At 41.4% G+C, this 21,888-nt stretch overlaps 1 protein-coding gene across 1 annotated transcript in view; it reads left to right on the plus strand.

The window, feature by feature from the left end:
- The window catches only part of GTF2I (general transcription factor IIi), a 60,694-nt gene that overhangs the window by 26,814 nt on the left and 11,992 nt on the right, over positions 1-21,888 (plus strand). Inside the window, exons 16-27 of the mRNA XM_018553355.1 lie at positions 5,736-5,919; positions 8,866-8,918; positions 9,092-9,163; positions 9,787-9,970; positions 10,945-11,003; positions 11,730-11,780; positions 14,167-14,256; positions 15,638-15,703; positions 16,637-16,820; positions 18,427-18,479; positions 19,171-19,248; positions 21,016-21,096. Coding sequence (XP_018408857.1) covers positions 5,736-5,919; positions 8,866-8,918; positions 9,092-9,163; positions 9,787-9,970; positions 10,945-11,003; positions 11,730-11,780; positions 14,167-14,256; positions 15,638-15,703; positions 16,637-16,820; positions 18,427-18,479; positions 19,171-19,248; positions 21,016-21,096 — 1,155 coding nt within the window. The remainder of the gene's footprint in view (positions 1-5,735; positions 5,920-8,865; positions 8,919-9,091; positions 9,164-9,786; positions 9,971-10,944; positions 11,004-11,729; positions 11,781-14,166; positions 14,257-15,637; positions 15,704-16,636; positions 16,821-18,426; positions 18,480-19,170; positions 19,249-21,015; positions 21,097-21,888) is intronic.

Raw genomic sequence — 21,888 nt, forward strand, 5'->3', positions numbered from 1 at the left:
ATTTTTATGCAAAACATAGTACCGTGCCGTGACATCCGTGAAGGCACACAGTTCAGTACATCATATACAACCAAAAAACATATATAACATATATAACAACCCCAGCCCCAGTAAAGGGACCTCTCCCGTCCCAATGCTCCCTCCCCCCACCCTAAACAATTGTGTGTCCTCCCAGTACCCGCCATCCCAAGCGAAGTGTCTGCCTCACAAACAGGAATACATAGTCCATTAGGCTGGAAAAACAGCAGCTGTGTACACACTCATAATATTACTTCAGATTCCCATTGCCGGTTCACTGTAGGGGTGATCTGAAACTGATAAAGGGTTTACATAAAATACCATGCAGTACAATACAACACAATATAAGTCTCTTAGCTCGTTGTATCCGCTGACTCCAGCCACCCTCCCCAGACCCTGGAGAATTTCTGAGGGCATCCCCTCCTCTGATATGTTGCCTTATAGAGGGTTGAATATGTGTTGACTAGACCCTTCCAGTCAGAGACACTCGGGGGCGCACTCCATCGCAGTATGATCACCTTCCTAGCACAAAATAACAGGATTCCTATAAACGTCTGAATCGCAACAGTAGGGGCAAGGGGTTCAGTCAGTCCCAAAACACATGTCCGTATACTAGGCACGAACCTGACCTCAGAATATTCGGACACAATATTCGCCACTGCCTCCCAAAATGGTCTGACCCGGGGGCAGGCCCACAAAATGTGAACAAGATCCGCCAACGGGTCAGAGCATCTCCAGCATTCAAAACCGCTTCCCCCATATATGCGGCCCAGTCTCGCTGGTGTATAATAAATCCGGTGTAGTATTTTAAATTGGATGAGCTTGTCTCTGGCAGAAATCAGGTGACCAAATGGATAGTCCCAAACGTCCTCCTCCGCTAACTCAGGGACATCCACCAACCATGGGGTTTTACACTTAAGTGCGTGTACCGATGGAGATTGTAACATAAGCCTATATACTTCAGAAAGAGGTTTGTGGAGTGGATCTTTTCTAAGCATACTTTCAAGTCTAGATTGTTGTACTATACAGGGCGAGCCCCCAAACTGGTCCCGGAATGCATGTCGCACCTGCAGGTAGCGGAACAGGTAAGTGCTGGGGACCTTCAACCTTCAATTGCTCAAATGTCATAATTTCGTTATTTAACGTAATGTCTCCCAGGGTCTTAATACCTTTACTAGGCCATACATGGAAATCAGGGATGTTCAAAAAATGGGGAAGCAGTGGGTTTTTCCATAAGCGGGTATGAGGGGACCAATCCTGGTGGGACGAGTCAAGTTGTTTGCTGGTAGAGGTCGAGGCCATAATTGTGGCTCTCATAGATTCGGTAAGGTGGTAAGACGCCTTCAGGCCCCGAAAGGGCAACCCTCTCAAAGCCTCGTATGACCCCAGAGAGGCTGCCTCCACCACCACCGCAGTGTCTACAGAGTCTCTCTTAAGCCACCTATGCAAAACCCCCATTTGACCTGCCAGATAGTATTTTTTTAAATCTGGAACCGCCAGTCCACAACTAAACCATGGCTCCTGCAAGGTAGTGAATTTGATCCTAGGAACTTTGTAGTTCCATAGGAACGTGCTAATAAGGGAATTGATTTTATGGAAAAAAAATTGCGGGACCCAGACCGGGGAGTTCCGAAGCAGGTATAAGAACAGAGGCAGGATTTTCATTCATCAGATTGACCTTACCCACTAACGATAGGGGAAGGTGTTTCCAGGATTCTAACCTCGCCTTAAGTTTTGCAAGTAAAGGAAGAAGGTTAAGGGGGTAATAGTCCCTCACCGACTTAGTCACTTGGACTCCCAGGTAAGTTATAGTGTCCACCCACAGGAGAGGGACAGTGGCGTCCGCTGCATCTTGGGTCTGTGGATCCAGAGGCAGTATATGGGACTTGGACCAGTTAACCCTCAGTCCGGAGAAGACCGCAAACGTATCTAAAATATTCAGTGCCGCCCGCAATGAGGGACCAGCATCCGCTAGAAATAGGATAAGGTCGTCTGCATATAACGCCAAACGTTCCTCTATACCCCCCATTTTGAGTCCAGAGATTTCCTGTGAGGAGCGGAGGGCAATCGCCAGTGGCTCCATCAACAGTGCAAACAGACCCGGAGACCAGGGGCATCCCTGCCGGGTACCCCTTTCAATGACAAATGCTTCAGATAAGAGTGATCCTATCTTAAGTGTTGCTCTAGGGGCATCATATAGTATACTAATCCACCTGCGGAACTGAGGGCCAAATCCCATCAGTCTAAGCACCTCCCACATGTATCCCCAATCCACAGAGTAAAAGGCCTTGGCCACGTCCAGCGAGACCAAGGCCTTGGAACCCACATTATCATGTGTCAGCTGGAGGTTTGTGAACAGCCTGCGTAGGTTGGTATCTGTAGACTTGCCAGGTATAAATCCCGTTTGGTCAATGTTGACCAAGGACCCAATTACTTTAGAGAGGCGCGTTGCTAGTACAGATGTTCCTCACTTACCGACTTACCTGTTTTGCGACCACTCGCACTTACGACGGACCGCCGATCGACCTCCGACCGTCAGCGTCAGTGCGACGGGTCGCCGGCGGAAGTGACATCCCCCGATCTTCACTGCAGGTCTCGGTAAGTATTTCCATTGCCGGATGTACAGTACACTGTTCGGTACTGTACATCGGCAACGCTATACAGTACTGTACTAATGCAGTATAGTACTGTATAGAGTTCCTCACCCAGGTATAAATCCCTTTTGGTCAATGTTGACCAAGGACCCAATTACTTTAGAGAGGCGCGTTGCTAGTACTTTAGTTAATATCTTGAGATCCATGTTTAATAGGGCAATGGGTCTGTATGAGGAGCAAAGGAGTAGATCCTTGCCAGGTTTAGGCAAAAGAACCAGATGTGCTTCCTTAAAAGAGTCAGGCAAAGCACCCTCCTCCAGGCAAGCTAGGTAAGTGTCCCTGAGCCGGGGGGCGACAGAGTCTACATATTTCTTATACCACTCCGCCGGAAGGCCATCCGGCCCAGGGGAGTTGTCATTAGGGAAGGAAGCTATCGCCAGCTGTATCTCCATTACTGTAGGAGGCTTCTCCAAAAACTCTCTATCCTCCCATTCCAATTGTGGCAGACTGAGCCCACCTAGGAGATCAAGTTTCCACAATATCTTAATTCATTCATAATCTTACTGGGTACAATTAAACTATATTTGTAGCTTATAGGAGTTCTATGTATAAGGCTGTGTCCTATGACTGTGTGTACATGTGTTTTTTCTTCTTCCTAGTTAGAAGTTAGTATTATTTGATTAACGTGTTTAACCTTGCATCATTGCCATCACAAGGGCAGACATTCACTGTATGTGACATTTATGTAACCTCCCTTCAGAGAGCCCATTTCATGATCAAATGAGCGTAAAGAATAAGTGCACATTCTTACTCCCCACCCTTCCCAATCATCCCACCCTCCCTGTATGCATACCTACCTGTATCTTATAAAGTTATATGGTCACTACTAGGGTTGAACTTCATTCCACCCTGCTGGTCCCATCCGGAGTGGTTGCCAAAGGACATTTAAAGAGATGTCTGGGTCCAAACTGCCAACTTCCAAAGAGTTGTGGATGCAACCCCTGCTTTTTATCAGCTAGCTTACATTAATGCAGGAACTTTTTTATTTTATTGATGCCTGTATTATTATATACCGTATTTTGCGTTCCATAAGACGCACCGGATCATAGGACGCAGGGAGGTCCGGTGCGCCTTATGGAGCACTTGACAACCCGTAGCTTCTGTCACAGCTTCTGTGACAGAAGCTGCAGTTAGTGACCGCTGAGACAGGTGGCGCTGTGATTACAGCGCCACGGTCTCAGTGATCACACAGAGCAGACAAAGAACGTCCGTTCTTCGTCTGCTCTATGGTGATCTCGATCACCGCCGCCGCTCGGTTTTAATACGAGTGATCTGATTAGATCACTCGTATTAAACGAGCAGTGGCTCCTACTGTATATTTAGCAGGGCTAAATGTACAAAAAGCTACTCGCCCGGCGCCCGAAACTGCATGTCTCGGGCGTCAAGATTCACTCCATAAGACGCAGGCACATTTTCCCCCTACTTTTGGGGGGGGAAAAGTGCGTCTTATGGAGCGAAAAAAATACGGTAGGTTGAACTCGATGGACATGTGTCTTTTTTCAACCTGACGAACTATGTATAATGTACAGACACTATGTTGGTGGCTGAATATGGCATTTAAGGTACATATTACAATAACTGTCCTTTTATTTTAGACACATTATTTAATAAGACCATCAAAATCACAATGTGGCTAACCAAAATGCAAGCTCTAAGGCTGGGTTCACACCTAGGCGTTTTTCAGCGCTGATCAAAGCGCTGAAAAACGCTCAAGAAGTGAAATCCTATTAATCCCTACGGGCATGGTTCCCACCAGGGCGTATTTTAGCACGATTTGTCTCGCTGAAAAACTCCCTAAGCGCGAAAAAGTACTTGATCTTCTTTTTCGCGCGTAGGGGCAGATTTCAGCGCGTATCCATTGGTATTCCCAAGTGTGGCTCGGGGTTAATTTTCTGTGCCAAAGCGGTGACCCCGAGCCACACTCGGGAATACAGTGTAGGTCTTACCTTGTCCGCGATCCCCGCTGTGTCCTCCGGCATCCGGGTTCCGTCCCTTGCAAGCGTCCGTGTCGCAGGGGGGCGGAACCGGCGGGAAGTTTAAAAGTAAAAAAAAAATGAAAAACTGAAAAAAAGGGGGGGAAAAACGCGTGTCAAACGCGCATTTCATTGGACAGAAACAGAAATCAAAAGATCACGCTGCACTCCTTACCGAAGTATCAAAAAGACCCGTACGGACGGGTGAGTGCTTGTAGTGGCCACGGATGGCACCGTGAAAAGATTAGATAGAAAATAACGTCACCAGCACTCCAAAGGATAATCAAGCAATAGTCCATTTATTGGGACATTGCCATTCAAATGCAAGCGCTTTCGGGGGCCTCAGAGGGTCCCCTTCATCATGCTCAGACTGACACAACAATGAAAGATTATGCACCTTAAATAGACATCCAACTGTGAGGTTAAAACAGACCCCTCCCATTGAAAAAACGTCAGCACAAAGCCCATTCCCGCCATAGGGAATTCAAATGTAGATAGCCTGAGGGTGATTAGAGCTATAGAACGGCGCGCAAATGAGAGCGGGCCGTTCGGCCGGGAACTTGACAGGCACGGGCGGTTGCCCTGACAACAGGGCGCTATGTCGGCTTTTGGCGCCGCCCCCTCATCCACACGTATCTTTCTCGTGTGGAACGCAGGGAAGTTCCGGCTTGCGCTCCAGCCGTCGTAAGCGTATGAGGGCCAGCTGATTTAGCGCATGCGCATATCTCCGTCGGCTGCAGTTCTGTTCACTGGCCATACCCGATTGGAAGCACGTTTGTGATGTTTTAAACATATACAGAATCACTATATATGAGCGAATTAGAGAAGTGGAGAGCTGATATGAACCTGGCACCTATGGCATGGTGGACTTAGTGCGTTTAAAGCACAGAAAAACGTGCTTCAAACGCAAGGGCAAAAACGCGCATAAAACGCGCCTATTAGGAACGTCCAGGTGTGAACCCAGCCTTAAACATATAAAAATGTTATTTCGTTTTATTATTTGGACGATAACCGGACCCTCCAGGAGCTTTTGTTTATTTTAATAATATTGAATAATTTTTTATAATTTGTTTTCTGTTCTGTTTTGTAGCTGAAGCTTTAGGAAAAACTGAGCTTGTGCCTGTACCTTATCAAAAGTTTGAGGCTAATCCCACAGATATGTATGTGGAGGGATTGCCAGAAAACATACCTTTCAGAAGTCCCTCCTGGTATGGGATTCCAAGACTGGAGAAGATCATTCAAGCTGCTAACCGGATAAAATGTATTATTAAAAGGTTTGTGGCTAATTTCCTGTTTTGTGGACTTCATTTTGCATCGCTATGTGTAACACTTTGTTGACTAATAAAAATCAGCTACCTCATTTGGTATACAGATGCATACTTTAGTTTTACCATATGGAATTCTCTGTATGTAAGGAGGAGTACAAACAGTTGTTTAGGAGCCAGTATGTTTTTGTGATCACAAATGTTCATTTAAACATGAAGTAAGGCATAAGGTGGTAATGTTTGTATTCCAAAAAGGTTGGGAGATTAGAGAAGAAAGTAGTACTAGCAGGTTTTTTTGTTTTGTTTCTGTATTTTACATTCCTTTTTATTGATATTATATAACAAAGTTACCACCTTTTTTTAATTTTTACTTTTTAAATATAAATACAATATTTGATGATATGGTGGATCATAATGCGATTAAAATGCATTACATGTACTATTTTTTTCAAACACACTACACAGTATTTTGCGGTGCAGCGCTGTCGAGTGCATTGTGGCTGGTAGGTGCTTTTTGGGGTGGCATTCAAAAGATCCAAACTCTCCACTTGTGGTCCAGGAGTCGCCCAACCATTCTCTTATACATGCTCAGGGCTATTTGGTTGTATCTCCATTACTGGACCCCCATAGTTACAGAGCTACCTGACCAGAATCCAGTTAGACTATGCCACAGCTGTGACTTGCATCAACCATTAGTGAGACACTTGGAGTCGTGCAGCTCAAAGAGAAGCGGACCGGATCCGGGCTTGGGCAGCTCTATCCGCTTTTTTTTTTTCTAGGGAGAAAAATAACCAGGTCTTTTAAGCTCTATCCACTTTGCACATTCCAGGCATGGAAAATTGTCAGGCAGACTTCTTAAATCCTCAATGTTTAGATTCCAGAAAATGTTCCCTTTACCTGGAGGTGTTTCAGGCCCTTTGTCTCAAGTGGGGGTGCTGGACGGGGACCTCCTGCTGTCCAGGTTCAACAAACAAGCTAGACAGGTTTGGCACCAGGAATCACCTGGCCGGTGGATGCCCTGGTAACTCCCTTGGACTGCCTTGGAGACAGAGGGCATTCTGGTGATCTTCATTGCTTCCAACTGCCCCAGGAAATCGTGGTATACGGACATAGTGAAACTCCTGCCAGACACTTCATGGGCACTTTTGGATCATCCAGACCTCTTGTCCCAAGGACTAGTATTGCACCCTAATTCTTGGTCGCCGGCTTTAACAGCTGGTTTTTGTTTCTACACTTGAAGGCTAGGAAGATGACCTCCAACGTGATCTACCATTGCATGTGGAACCCTTATTTCACTTGGTGTGAAACAACGAAGTTTTATTCCAGGAAGTACTCCTTGGATTGTATCCCATCTGTCCTTCAATCTGGCCTAGATGAGCATTTAGCCTTGAGTATGATCAAGGAACAAATGTCTGCCTTGGTAATTCTTTTTCATTGTTCTTTATAGTTACCCCAGTATGCACTCTGGTGACTCAGATGGCCCTTAACTTAATTATGTCAGCGTCAGCACTGCAGAAACCGCCCCTTTGTACCTCTCAGAGATATCCCTCCGACGGTGTTTGACGGCCTTGACTTGTAAAGAGCAATTTTGGCTATCCACAAGGATAAGTTAGTACTAAGATCAGAGGCCTCCTTTCTTCCTTAAAGATGGTATTTACCTTCCACTTGAAGCAGGATATTGCTTTACCATCCTTAGGTCCTGCTCCAAAGCATTCTAAAGACATTTCTTTCAATTGTCTGAACTGATTTAAGCTTTTCGAGCTTACCTCTCTGCTACAGCCACAAGACTCGCTTCCTGTGGGTCCCTGTATGGGGCAGCAAGCTTCTCATTTCACTATCTCTAGGTGGATTATGCGAACTATCACTCAGGAATATGAGTTGAAGAGTAAACTTCCCCCCTTTCAGGTTAAGGCTCACTTTACTAGGCGTGTTAGTACTTCTTGGGCCTTCCAGCATTAGTTTCCCTAACCTGCAAGGCTGGTACCTGGTCTCTTTTCATACCGTTGCCAAGTTTTACCAGGTGGATGTTCGGGCCTCTGCAGATGCTAGCTTGAGCTTCAACATCTTTCAGACAGCCCTTTGATCTGTGGTTCCCTTCTGTTTTGGCTCCCTTTTGGGGTTCATTGTAGCTTTTCGCGGGTCTACTAGCTATTGTTTGCTGAGTTGCCCACTCCTCTGCTGCCGTAATATAAAAATCCTGTTTTATCCTTCCCCAATCTTTTACCTTGACTTCTCAGACAGCTTAAATTATAAATGTCGCTTTCATTAACTGGTTTCAGAGAAGCCATATCACCCCTTGAACACAGATGTAGATATCCTTCTGGCAGAAAGATATATTCATTCAGTGACTTGGCAATGTTTTTTCAGCCTAGTTGTGATTTGCATTGGATTTTAGTTTTGTTCTGTAAGTCTTCTAAGTCCTCTCTTCAACAACCTTGTGATGCTTCACCTTCTCTCTGATAGATGTTAATTCCTTCTAAAGCATCTCAGAATTATTAGCTCTTTCTTTCAAAGTCTACAGGAGTACCAGAACAACGCAGCGTTTTAGATGTGTTGCCCATCACTGTGGCTACAACAAACATTGATAACCATTTAGAAAAAATGAAAATATGACTGATTGCATATTTTATAAATGTCATATCTTATGTTATATACCACCATGTGGTTAAACAGAACTATAAGCAGAGAGGTAAGGCAGCAGTTTAAAAAGACTGCCTGTCTTACAAAGGTAAAGCGATCCATGTGTGCACATCCGTATATGCATTGTTATATGTAAATGGACTACTTCTGATTACATTGTTGTTCCAAGGAATCCACTGCAGACTTCATTACTACATTTGGATAGGTGCAATAAAAATGAAACATTTTGTTAAGAATGCTATACTGTTGAACCTGTTTTACTTTGTGTTGCTATTTCCTCTTCCCTATGGTAATTCTCACTGTTTCTTTATACAGACCAGAGCTGCTTACACAGTCAAATACAGAACCCAACCGAGGAAATGCAGGAGGTACATGTGACTGTTGGTACGGTTGATATTTACTGTATAAGTATGTATCTTTGCAGTGGTGTGAGAGGTCAGAGTGCTCATTTTCTATCCTGCTTGTCTCAATAATTTATTACGAATAGTTGTATATATATTGATTAAATGCTATGGACACACTTTTTGTCTTGCTTTCCTAGCTAAAGAAGACTGGAATATAAGAATTACAAAACTAAGGAAACAAGTTGAGGAGATATTTAACACAAAGTTTGGTAAGTCATGCGTTCTAATGTTTTGACTAGTGTCACTAAGCCATCATTGACTAAACGGTTCTGGCAGCAAAGTGGTTAAGGGCACTTGTATTTATTGGCAGCACTGAACCTTATGTCTGCCCAAGTGCCTTTTAGATGGTATTGTCTTTGTGGGCAGCTTAGATGACCTTCACTAAAAAGGGTCAGTTTTTCTGGACTCTGATAGCCTGAATTCTCTTGAAGGGCCTAACTCCTGCAAGTGTCTGTTGGTTTGAACCTTAGTCTCTTATTGTTTACATGATGGTTCCTCCGCCGCTAACACTCACCCCCAAATGGAGAGGAATCCTGTCTCAGAGCTGTCCTCATGTCTGGAAAACTAGCAGTTTGTTGCTTGCTTCTTCTGGGGATCCCCTGATGAGTAGGTCTCTTGGCCTGAACTCAGTTGGACATCACTTTGGTTCTGTGTTTGTGCTATAAGGCCTTCAACTACGGGAAGGTTTGGGTACTGCACTGTGCGATTTTTCTTTCTACATAGCTTTGTCTAAGACCTTTTAGATATGCTAAATTTGTTTAAGATGCTGTAATTTTATTTTTTATTAAGAATTCTCTTGATTTCTTTTTTTTAAGTCACTGTTGTTTTTCAGCACAGGCACTAGGACTTTCAGAACCTGTAAAAGTCCCTTATCCGGTGTTTGAGTCCAATCCAGAGTTTCTCTACGTAGAAGGATTGCCAGAGGGAATTCCATTCCGGAGTCCCACTTGGTTTGGGATTCCTCGACTAGAGAGGATTGTAAGAGGAAGTGCCAAAATCAAGTTCATTGTGAAAAAGTATGTAAAAAGATCATGTCTGCATTTTCTATACAATCCTATGTTTGACATTGACAAATAACAACAGAGCTCTGCATTTGTTTACATTCTTCTGAATGACAGGCCTGTACCATTATTTTCCACATATGCTGATAGACTGCATGAGGTCAGGCAGTTTACAGGCAGCAACTTTCAGACTTCAGGTGACCTCTGACTGCCACATTCCAGAGTCAGCCTGAAAGTAAGTTAAAGTTGTACCCCAGACACTACTTTTTTCCTAGTTTTGGGTGTTTTAGAAAAAGGTTTTTAGAACTTCTGTCAGGTTTCTGTTGCTGTCTGTGCCCCAGCTGGAGAGATTAATTCTAAATTGATAGCACTGTGGATAAATCTCCTTTCACTTCTTGTGTGATGTGTAAGCTCCTCAATGAGGCACATATGGCAGTATAAATCAGACAGAGGTTCTAAATATTCCTCAAATAATCCATTACCAGAAAAACATTTTGGCAGGATTTCCATGTTATCTAAATAATGGGACACATATCATTTTCCAAAGTAACTCCAGTTAACAGTCCTTTTAAAAGTATTTTCCTTGATATTCTATGCTTCCTTCAATCACTCGAAGCTGTCTTTTGTTCAGCACTCCGGGTTTCATTTAGCTGAATAATAGGTAGCCGCATTTTGGAAAATAACTTCATTTTAATGAACAAAAAACCCTTTTAGGTCTGGTTTCCACGGGCTTTCCGGTTTTTAAAGCATCGGTGCCTGCGGAGAAATAGGAAGCAGCAGCTTGAACATTTCATAAAGTACTTGGGCCCCTGCACTGCCTGTATATGTACTTAGCTGTTCGGCTAAAAACTGACTATCTGGCCCACCATTTAGGGTGCATATGGTAGGGCTCAGAAACACTTGCCAAGGACTCCATTGCAAGCCCGTTGTAGCTGGGACTTCCATCACAAAACAAAATGTGTATACTAATGTCTCTTTCCTCTCTTCAGACCTCCGCTTGTAGCACCCCATATTCCTGCTGAACTCGCTGATAAAATTAATGTTGAAGGTAAGAAAATATTTTAGGTGTCGTTCTTTACAAATATTTGGTGTTTGCCCCTGTTGATCCAGATTTGCTGCATTTTTAATTGCATATTTTGCCCAATGAGGTAAAGTGACAGTTTACCTGTAATCTCCCCAAGCCAAGCAGCACGTACTCTCATTTCCTTTGTAAAAATCAGTAATTGTGCAAGTTATGTCCAGTTTTTGAGCATGGACTTTTTGGCAACCATTTATCTTTTATACAAAGAAATGTATTGACCTAATCTAAAATAGTTTGCTTTCGTATTCCTTTCTTAAATGCTGTAAACATTTTTGCTCATATTAGTCCAATATTGAGTAGATATGGGGCAAAGCTGAGCCTTCTGTAACAAAAGTATATGTACTGCCTGTAGGACACAGCCATATTCCAGAAAAATAATTAAACCTTATGCTGCAAGTGATACAGACCTACCAATAGTTTTTATAATTGGGCTCAGGTATACATAAGTAATAAATGTAGTAATAAATGGTGCTGGTGCATATATACCTATTTTTTAATACTAGAATAAACATGTCTTAATGACTTGTGACTTATCTAAGGAATTCTACCTGAACTGATTAATGTTTGTGCCCCCCTGTTGGGAGTGAGTAAGAAGTACATCATGCTGATTACTGTCCATAATGTTATGTTAAAATGGAGCAGAGTGTGATTCTAACTTTGCCTGCTGTAACTTGAAAATCACTTTTTTTCTAGCTGTTCAGAACTTAGCCAAAGAACAGGATCCAAGGGAGGGTACAGATGATGGTAAGAGAAATTACATGGATGATTCATACTTAGACTATTCCATCTAAAACATATGGTATGTTTGCTCTCTAGCAAGACTATAACATTTACACCGATAAGTGATAACATTATGACCACCTGCCTAATATTGAATAGGTCTAACTTTTTGCTGCCAAAACAGCCCTGGCCTGTTGAAGCATTGACTCACTAGACCTCTGAAAGTATTCTGTGACATCTGGCACCAAGCTGTCAGTAGCAGATCTTCTAAGGCCTGTATGTTATGAGGTGGTTCGAATTTGTTTTTCCAGCACATCCCACAGTTGCTCGATTGGATTGAGATCTGAAGAATTTGGACGCCAAGTCAACACTTCAAACTTGCTGTTTTGTTCCTCACTCCATTTTTGAACCATTTTTGCAGTGAGGCAGGGTGCTTTGTCCTGCTGAATGAGGCCACTGCCATCAGGCAATACCGTTTTCATGAAGGGGTGTACTTGGCTAGCAACAATGTTTAGGTACATGGTTCATGTCAAAGTAACATCCACATGAATGGCAGGACCCAGTGTTTCCTAGCAGAACATTGCCCACAGGATCACACTGCCTCCGCCTGCTTTCCTTCTTCCCATAGTGCATCTTGGTGCCATCACTTCCCCAGTGTTATTCATTTCACTTCTCAGTGGTCATAATCCTATGGCTGATCAGTGTACAAGTTAACAAAACTCCAGAAGATTACCCTCCTATTCACACACTCTCTGATATGCCAAGTATACATTAAAGACATGTTCCAAAAACTGAACAACTTATTGGCTGAAACAAATGAAAGGCACAGCTGTAATAGACCATACAGGATTGGGTTAAATTATTCAGGTTTTATTACAAATAAGAAAATAAGGTGGACATATAGAAATACATGTGGCAATCTCAAATCATCATGATTAAAACTTGACAACTGCAAGGGTTAACTGCTTGTCTGTGTCTAGGTGCAAAAAAGAAAAAAGTTATACTACCTGATTGTTCGAACCGGCTTGTTCTTAGACCTGTCCCAGTTAACCATTGCAGTTTGGGGGTAGCCTCACTGCAAGGGTTAATCAAATTTTTACGTGGAGTTCTTTTTTAAATTCGTTACTGGTAGGGATCCCCACTCATTTCTCAGCTCTGGACTGGGGTGTAAAGCACTAAATGTTGTACTCTTGCGTAGCCCAGATTAGGGGCCTTGCTTGGAATTTTGCTAATTTGCACCGGTCCTCATTTACACCTGTGTTTGGGGTAGTCTCGGACGTAATTTGACATGCTGCGATTAGCTGCAGATGATTGCCCCTGGACACAAACTCTTTAAGAAGGACTGTGGTCGCTGTCATTGTTTTGTATAGGGATTCTCCAGGACACCGACTTTGCAAATGGCTGCTGGCACTTTCAGCTGTCATTGCCTTGTATAGGACTTCTCGCCCACAGCTGTTCGCATGAGTCTCAGAGTAATTTGTGAGGCTACACCAAATGCGAGTTTGAATGGGGCCTAAAAATGCACTTGAGCTTTAATCACTCAAATGCAGCTGTTTTTAATGCAGTTAATAGTTTTCCTATACTGTAGTTAGTAGTAACAGAGCTGTTTTGTACTCCTCTACTACTGAATGCATTGGAAAACTAAAAAACTGCTTTGTAAACTGCACAGTGTGTAACATGCAACATTTCTAAAAAAAGTTGTATATCTGTCATAAATAAGCAGATGTCCACAATATGCAAAGTATCATTGTACTTGCTACATGCAGTACTTTTTCACCTGTGATCCAAACATTTGACTCTGGAGCTGTTGACTCTACAGACTTTGCCTTATATTTGTATGCTTTGGTCAAGTTTCTAGTTTTTCCAAGATTTGCGAGCCTTAAATTGAAGCTGTAGTGGACAGGCCAAGAGACCCGGAATCGTCTAAAGATGCATTTTCAGGTAGAGAGATGACAGCTAGTTGCATTCTACACAACATGAATGTACAGTAGGTGGTATATGTCAAGGAAATAAGTCATCAGAATAGACTTTAAAAGAGGTTTCTCTTTCATTCATTGGAGAACACAGCTGTACTTTCAATCATTAACTGTGTGCCATGTGCTCCGTTGAATGGAGAAAAAATGATTTTACGATGATTGCAAAACCTTATTTTTTTTTCTTTATTTCATTGGAGGACACAGCACAGTGGCAGTGATTTAAAGCAGAACGGTGTGCTCCAGTGAAGGCAAGAAATATGACTTTGTATAGCAGAACGACTCTTCTACAAAAATACACACAAACATGGGTACTAAAAAGTACCACCGCACTGCCTGAGAATTTTAATTTTCTTTTCTTGATCCTGTCACCTAATTTGCCAATTGTCATTTACTAATTTAATTTAACACTGTAGTATTTTCCTACTCTTTCACAGATAAATCAAACACTGTTTCAAGTCCTCCACCACAAACGAATGGTTCCACAACTGTGACCTGTAAACAACGAGGAAAAGAATTCTCATTTGGTAAGCAGGGAAACTAAAAAAAAAATAACTCTGTTGAAAGACGCATACATTTTAAGACATTTTGCAGTGATAAAAACACAGCTGTAGTGCTTTGTGGAATTTTTGTTTTGAAGGAAACGCATACACACAAAAAGGAAAAATGTTCTAAAAAAGGAGTTGTACCTTCTTGTATCTGCTTAAATGAAAATAAAAAGTGAAGACATTATATGATTGAGTCGGCTTCTATAAAGCACGCTATGATTCTTGATCCATTTTTTTTTTCATTGGGTTTTTTTTTTTTCTTTTTAAGATTATATTTATTCCAAGTCAAGAGTAAAAACATTATATAAACAACAGGGAATTTGGTACAAATGACAGATAATACAAGACAAGGGTCCAATCCTCATCCCCTTAAGAAAAACCAGCCCACATCAATCAGCAAAACAAAATGTAAAATGTACCATCAGTTATTGAGTGGATCGCAGTGGAGCGGTGTCATACATGAGACGCATATGTGGGAGAACGGCATAAAGCTCACTGCTGTGCTGCCACATATATGCGTATGGCTGGTGACAACATGTAACGGGTATGTAAAGTAAAAAACACATACAATACATATACTTTAAGTCACTAACCTTTTGAGTTTCACCGTTTCGCAAAAAGGCACAATCTAAAATTTACAAATATTTATTGACATCAATAGAGTTTAATCTTTTAGATATTGTAAGAATTTTAAAAGATATTTTAAATCTATCAGTCCTGTACTTTCAGAAAATAATAAGACACAACTTGGAAAGCTCAGCCCACGTTACAGAAAAATATCTTAGGAAACACTGAGCAGGACTTAAAAAAACAGCTGAAGGCAGCCATAGTTTAATCCTTTCAGTCCTACGCTCCATTTTGCACCTCACGTGGGCCAAGGCATTTGTGCAATTCTTCACTTGATCGTTTTTCACTTACAGCTTTCAGAGTTTCTAAAAGATTCACCTCCAATCATATTGTTTATACTGACAGAGCAGAGTCTAATTTTGCTTGAAATTCACTCAAATATGACTATCTTATTGTCAGTTCACCCACCACTAACCCTAGTTTGTAACTGTCAGCCTGTATCAGTCTGTGTTCATCACAACTTGTGTTTGTCAGCCTAAAGAAAGTGTATGATAAGGGATATGTTACCCCTTTTACTAAATTAAGCATATTGGACATTTATGAATACATAAGACCTGCAACCTGGTCACTAATCAACATTTTGTTATAATCCGCAACAAATAGTTATCTGATGATGAATATTTCATACTTGGATACCACCTAAAGTAAACACTAAAATGTTTTTGTATGTAGGCTGTTCTCAGTATTTATATACATACTGTGGATAATTTTTTAATTTTTTTCTCAAAAACAGAGGCATGGAATGCTAAAATCACTGACTTAAAGCAAAAAGTTGAGACACTGTTTGATAAAAAATGTGGTGAGTATTAGTAAATATTTATTTATGTGGTTCTACAGTAACAAAAATGAAGTTACTATTTCTGATCTATTTCTGATGGATCTTGGTATGATAAAAGTGTACCTGTGCCCAGACTATGGATATTAAAGTATTTATTGTTAATAAACAAACAAAAAGCTTTAAAACAAGTCCTCTCTAGCTGCATGCATGGTAAAGTAATTAATTCTCAAATGTCATCAACTCATAAAGCTGAACTCCAGGCTGATATTAATGCAGTTCTGTATTCATGATGTGCAGGGACCTGAATGTAGTGTGCACATTAGACACTACCGATAAAGTTAAATAGTGACAGCTCTGCTAGCATGTGATACAGCATGCGCTGCCGGAGCTGGCACAACACACTAGTGTGTCCACCTGCTGTGTTTTGATTTTAGCTGGCAGGCTGCCAAGATTTTGCTTCCATAGAAAGTAAAGAGGAAAGGAGCTGTTATTTCGTGTCTCTGTTGTGAACTTTGAAGATGAATTTCTCCAAATCCCTAGAGCTACAGAGGTGAATGAGGACTTGTTTGAAAGTGATTTTACTGTTATTTAAAGTGTGTTAACCTTAACAAACAGCCAAGCAGAGTGATCGGCAGAGTGTGTGGATCAGTTGCCTTTTGGCCAGCTTTTACTTTGCATGTACTGTGTTTTCAAAAGCTTGGTTCATGTCCACTAGCAGTATACAGTACAATGTCTCTAACATTAAAAGGAAGACCAGGCAGAGCTCCTAGCAGTCAACACCCCTGTTTACAGTTCAAGGCACACTGTTAGTTGTAGGACCTTTTTAAAAACCAGTCGACTGAGGTGGAATTCTGTAGGCAAAATTCATTACGTTACCTTGTTTTTGTCATGTTACTTTATTATCAAAACTCTAAATAACTGGATACTATCTTGTGAATATAATGTATCCTTTAGGAGAAGCCTTGGGAATGAAAGATCCATTCAAAGTCCCATTTGCCTTGTTTGAGTCCTATCCCGAAGACTTCTATGTGGAAGGTCTTCCTGAGGGGGTCCCATTTCGCAGACCATCCACTTTTGGCATTCCTAGACTGGAGAAGATTCTCAGAAATCAATCCAAGATTAAATTTATCATCAAGAAGTAAGACAAGTGTATTACTATGGTCTTGACTCAATGTGGTGCAGAGCAAAGTGTAGTAACCAACAGTAACCATTATAAAAACAATAGATTGCTGCAGAAAGTAAATTTATTGGTCGTACATCATGGGATACAGGCTTGATTAATCAAGAACATTGCGTTATACTGCCACCTTCAAGAGAGGGGACACTGGCCAGCAAAGCTGAAATGGAAAGCCCAGTATAACCTCTCCCACTCCCAGCATGCCTCAGTTTCTGCTAGTGTCCATAGTAGAGGGACATCTCTGTGCTCTAAGAGAAGCTTATCCCCTTTTTATCTTTTATCAAGAAACTGTTTTCTTTCAGGAAGATTTCTCCAGTGCTGCACAGCTACTGCAGCTCATGTTTGCAGCTTCCAGATTTGCTTGCAATGGAGGGACCACAGGGGCTACAAAAGTGTCCCCTAAGTCGATCTCAACTTCCTATTGTTGCAGCTGCAGCCGCAGCAGCACATTTGGATGTTTGGGATGACTCTTGTTCTAGGTCTGAGAGTTCGCCCCATGAGGAGAGTCATTCTGCTGACATATCTTCAAAACTAAAGCACACCATTTCGGCCCTAATTGCAGTGCGCATGTGCTTAGACTACATTTTACAGGTAAAATAAAAACCTATTTGTCTTTTGTTTTCAATTAAACAACACAGGACTTTAGAAATACTTAGGCAATTGGGTTTTCCTGCCGCCTGCAAGAGGTTGGATCACGCCAGCCCCTGTATAGCTCTACATCTAACCATCATGCCTCAGTTTTATAGCATCCTAGAAAGTTGGATGCCTTTTCTTCAGCTGAAGTCAAGGGTTGGGTATACTGGGTCTAGGCTTTTACCCTAGTAAAAAGTACTTCTTGTTGTCCGTCTACCTGTTGTTCCAAATTTTGTTTTCCTCCTGTTAAGGCAGTTTGTTATTTCACCTATTTTACTTATGCTGAATGACTTAATGTCCTTCACATTGTTAATTGGAGCACATTGTTCTAAAGGTAGCAGTCTTTTCTTTGTGGTCATTACCTGTGCTGGTCTGGAGCACTAGGTTGATTCTCGGTGCCCTGCTCCTGGATAGTGGTAGTCAGATATTTGGTTGGCCCGGCCCTGGGTCTTTTAACCTTCGTTCAGGTTTTACTCTTTGTAATACCATCTTCACATCTGTTGCGTCTCTCATTGGCTATTGCCCGCCTCTCCGTTGGACTGCTTCTAGTTGTCTAAGTATTTCTAAACTCCTATGTTAATAAAGAAAATATAGACTTTTTTTTTTGTACTTACCATAAAATCTTTTTCTTGAAGTCCTTTGAGGGACATAGGTCCCCATCCCTTGTGTTACTGGCCTTATGCACTGCTTGCTTGCATGTTCAAACCTCCTGTAGGCAGCAATATAACCCAATTGTCTAAAATGTACTAAAGTCCTGTGACCCCTCCTCTCCCAATGGACTTCAGGATAAATATTTTACTGTACGTACAACAGTTTTATTGTTTCCTGTATTTTGTAAGCTTTTTTTTTGCTTTAAATGTGTAGTAAAATGTATATTTTTTTCTTATTTATACAATGTTTGTATTATTTTTTTGGTGTTTATTATTTTTGCTAGACCAGAACTGTTTGAGGCTGCAGCCAAAGATTCATCATTACAATATCCACAAAGTAAGTACCCTTTTAATTTTGCAATGAATCCCTTCTAAGATTAGCACAAACTGTGCTGATGCACAGGTAGGATTTAATATCCTCACCTGCCCTGGAAAAGGGTGCATCTAGAACCTGGTGGCTTACTGTTTATAATATCCACCCTTCCTCTGCTCTAAAATAAAAAGGTATTAGTCCACTCACACTGTAAAATTAGAATCACCCTTTTGTACAAAAGTTAAAGTGACATTAAACCCTCAGATTTTTTAACATAAACCAATACTGTAATGTGTGCCTTACTGTAATCCATGGTTGTTTCCCTTCTCTTTGCTGCTCTTCCTTTTAAATCCTCATGTCTTCTCATGCTTGGGGACAACTTCCCTTTTCAGCTCAGGGCCTCTTCCTGTAGTGCTGGCTCAGGTTACAGGTCTATAGAAACGTATACACAGACACTGTGTATCCATTCATGAGACAAGGCAGTCTGCTGCAAAACAGAAGTTCTGCAGAGCATGAGAACAGATACAGATTTAAAAAGGAAGAGCAGCAAAGAGAAGGGAAACAACCATGGATTACAGTAAGGCGCACATTACAGTATTGTTTTATGTTAAAAAATCTGAGGGTTTAATGTCACTTTAACTTATGTCAGTTTTTATTTCAATTTACAAAAGGGATGATTTTACTAAATTGTATGTATTTTCTTCTTAAATTTAAGAGCGGATACAAGTCCAAAATACTCCAGCAACAGCATCTGGACGTGAACATCTTAATATCGTTCAGGTATCCTTACCAGGTATGTAGCAAAGTTCCTCAGTTTAGCAAAAATATTTGACTGAAAATGCAGGACAATTTCTAGACAAGGTTATTAAAATGACTCTGTCAGTGTAAAAGAAAATCCCAAAGGAAGGTCCCAGCAATAGAAGATAATTTATATTCCCTTCTCCGGTCACCCATGTCTCCCACCTTCCCTCCTACGTTGCAGTCTCTTTGTCGTTCTACACTTCCAGGGCTGTCAGATGCCCGTGTCCCTTACTGTGGTTCCTTTCTATGACCACTATGTCACTACAGGACACAGGGATCAGAGTATGGGACCATGGTGTGCAGCAGGGGACATAGCTATCTGATTTTACCCGAAGTATTGAATGTTAAAGAGACTGACGGAGGCTGCAGTTCTGGAAGAAAGGGAAGGTGAGAGACACAGGCCTCCGTGCATAATAGCTTCATTCCTTTAGGATTTTTTTTTGTACCCTGACAGAGTTGCTTTAGTAGTAGTCCATACTTTACACAGAGTAGTTTTTCCACCTTCAGAATATGTGACATTTGACCTTTCTCTCAATAAATTCACTGTATAGGCACAGTGGTATCTCTTTGCAAATCTAAATGGATGTTGATTCAAGTTTTGCCAGTAACATAGATTTACGTATTCACAATTACTGTACCTGTACAGCTAATGGTAAAGATAAAAGCATTCCTAAGATTATTAAGAGAATTAAAAAAAGTAATTAAAATGTAAAACTTTTTCACTATCTGTGAAAGTGTGTTAGTCATTTTTTATATTACATTCCAGTCATCCACGGAACACCATCTGATATATCTCCTGATATTTTAAATTAGGCGCATTATGAAAGTGTTTGTACAACAGGGTGAAAAGCTGTTGAGATGACTGACAAAATATTTGGTCTCTTCTGTAGACAGGTGAAAGTGTGACATCTTTGAGGAACAAAATTGGAATAGGGATAGTAATGAGTGTGTCACTTCACCTCAACTGAGATTTACAGGAGATTGGACCACTCTGTGGGGTTATTTGTTATGGATCCCCCAATTTCTACTGCTCCACTCTTGAAACTGTTAAAGGGGTCCTATGCACCACTTACCTGTTTACTAGGTATCACCATTTTTGTAAAAACCCATGCTTCCTAGTCTTCTCTCGCTGACCTCTGCTGACCCGGTTTTTATTTCATTACGGGGTGCAGGGAAATCGGTATTCCCTGCCAGCTGTGATGTCAGAGGGCTAATTAGGATAAACCAATAAAGTACTGAAACAGGAATGCTAAAACGTATTGTACTATATTCTTATGCTATTATGTCTTATTATGCTATATCAATGTTGTATCTTTATCTTCATATTGTATTTTAAAACAATCTAATACGGCAACAGAGAATATTAAGGTGAAATTATAAGTAGTAACTTTCCCAAGCCGTACCATTGTTCAGCATGGTGGCTCACAGATTAGTACTTTTGCCTTGCGGTATTGTTGACTTGGATTTGATTCCCACCACTCTATACATCAAGTGTGTATGTTCTCTCAGTGGTTGTGTGGGTTCTCCTACCTCAAGCCAAATACATACAGTAGGTTAACTAGCTTTGACAAAAATTGACTCTACTTGTGTGATGATGATGATGATGATAGGATCATTAGACTGTATGCTACTTCAGGGAAGAGACAGAGTAAAGAGTTCAGTATTCTCCATACATTGCTGTGGAAAAATGTCAGTGCTATGCAAATTTTCAAACTGCAATATTTTTTTTTTTTTATCCCAAATAAAGTTTGTGTTACAGATGGGGATGAGAAAACTGGAAAAGTAGACAAAGCTCGCCAGTTGAGGGAACAAGTCAATGAATTGTTCAGTCGGAAATTTGGTATGTGCTGTGTGCAGCAAAGGAACTCTTCTGTACTGTCAGAAAAGATGCAAAATGATGATGATCTTTCTCTTTAATCTTACTTGTAAAAATGTGATCAGGGTTATTAGGAAATGATCAAGCCATCAGAAGATCAACTGTATTGCATAACTCACATACACTGTTTAGCACGTCTATATTGTAAGGAAGTGCATTAGAAGTCAAAACAGTTTAATTCAGCCAACTGATTTGTCCTCCGGCATTGCTGGCTTAAGGTTTCCCCCTTTATTGTAACACAATCTCCATTGTAGATTTTGGGTAACTTTACAGATATACAAATTGAGGCATTTTGGTTGTTTAAGATGAGATTGACATAGACGTAGAAACAAAGGGGTGAAGGTATTCATAAGGCTTCCTAATTCCTGAATCTCACTTCTTGTCCACCCACTAATTGTCCAACGCATAGCTAAAATGAATGTTCAATTTGGCTGTAAAGAGAATTAGGGGGAGAGAAAAATACACTCATCCCCATACTTAGAGCCAAGGTGTGACACTGAAGCTGTCGCACGTCGGCTCTATTAATCAAGAATTGAGCGTTCACATACCGCTGATCGTTCAGTTCCCGATCTTCTCCCTGCAGAGAGCAGTGACTGTCAGTCACCGCTCCCCAAAGGGATTCCCCCCTCCCCTCTCTCCTATTCCTTCAGCACTGATGGGAGGGATGGAGGGAGAGGGCACAACTGGCTCTGGCTCTTGAGAGGCAGAGCCAGCTGTCAATCAGGCAATGGAGTGGATCCTAACAATAGCCCGCTA

Source organism: Nanorana parkeri, unplaced genomic scaffold (genome assembly GCF_000935625.1).
Source record: "Nanorana parkeri isolate BGI_ZX_2015 unplaced genomic scaffold, ASM93562v1 scaffold118, whole genome shotgun sequence".
Taxonomy (NCBI): Eukaryota; Metazoa; Chordata; class Amphibia; order Anura; family Dicroglossidae; genus Nanorana; species Nanorana parkeri.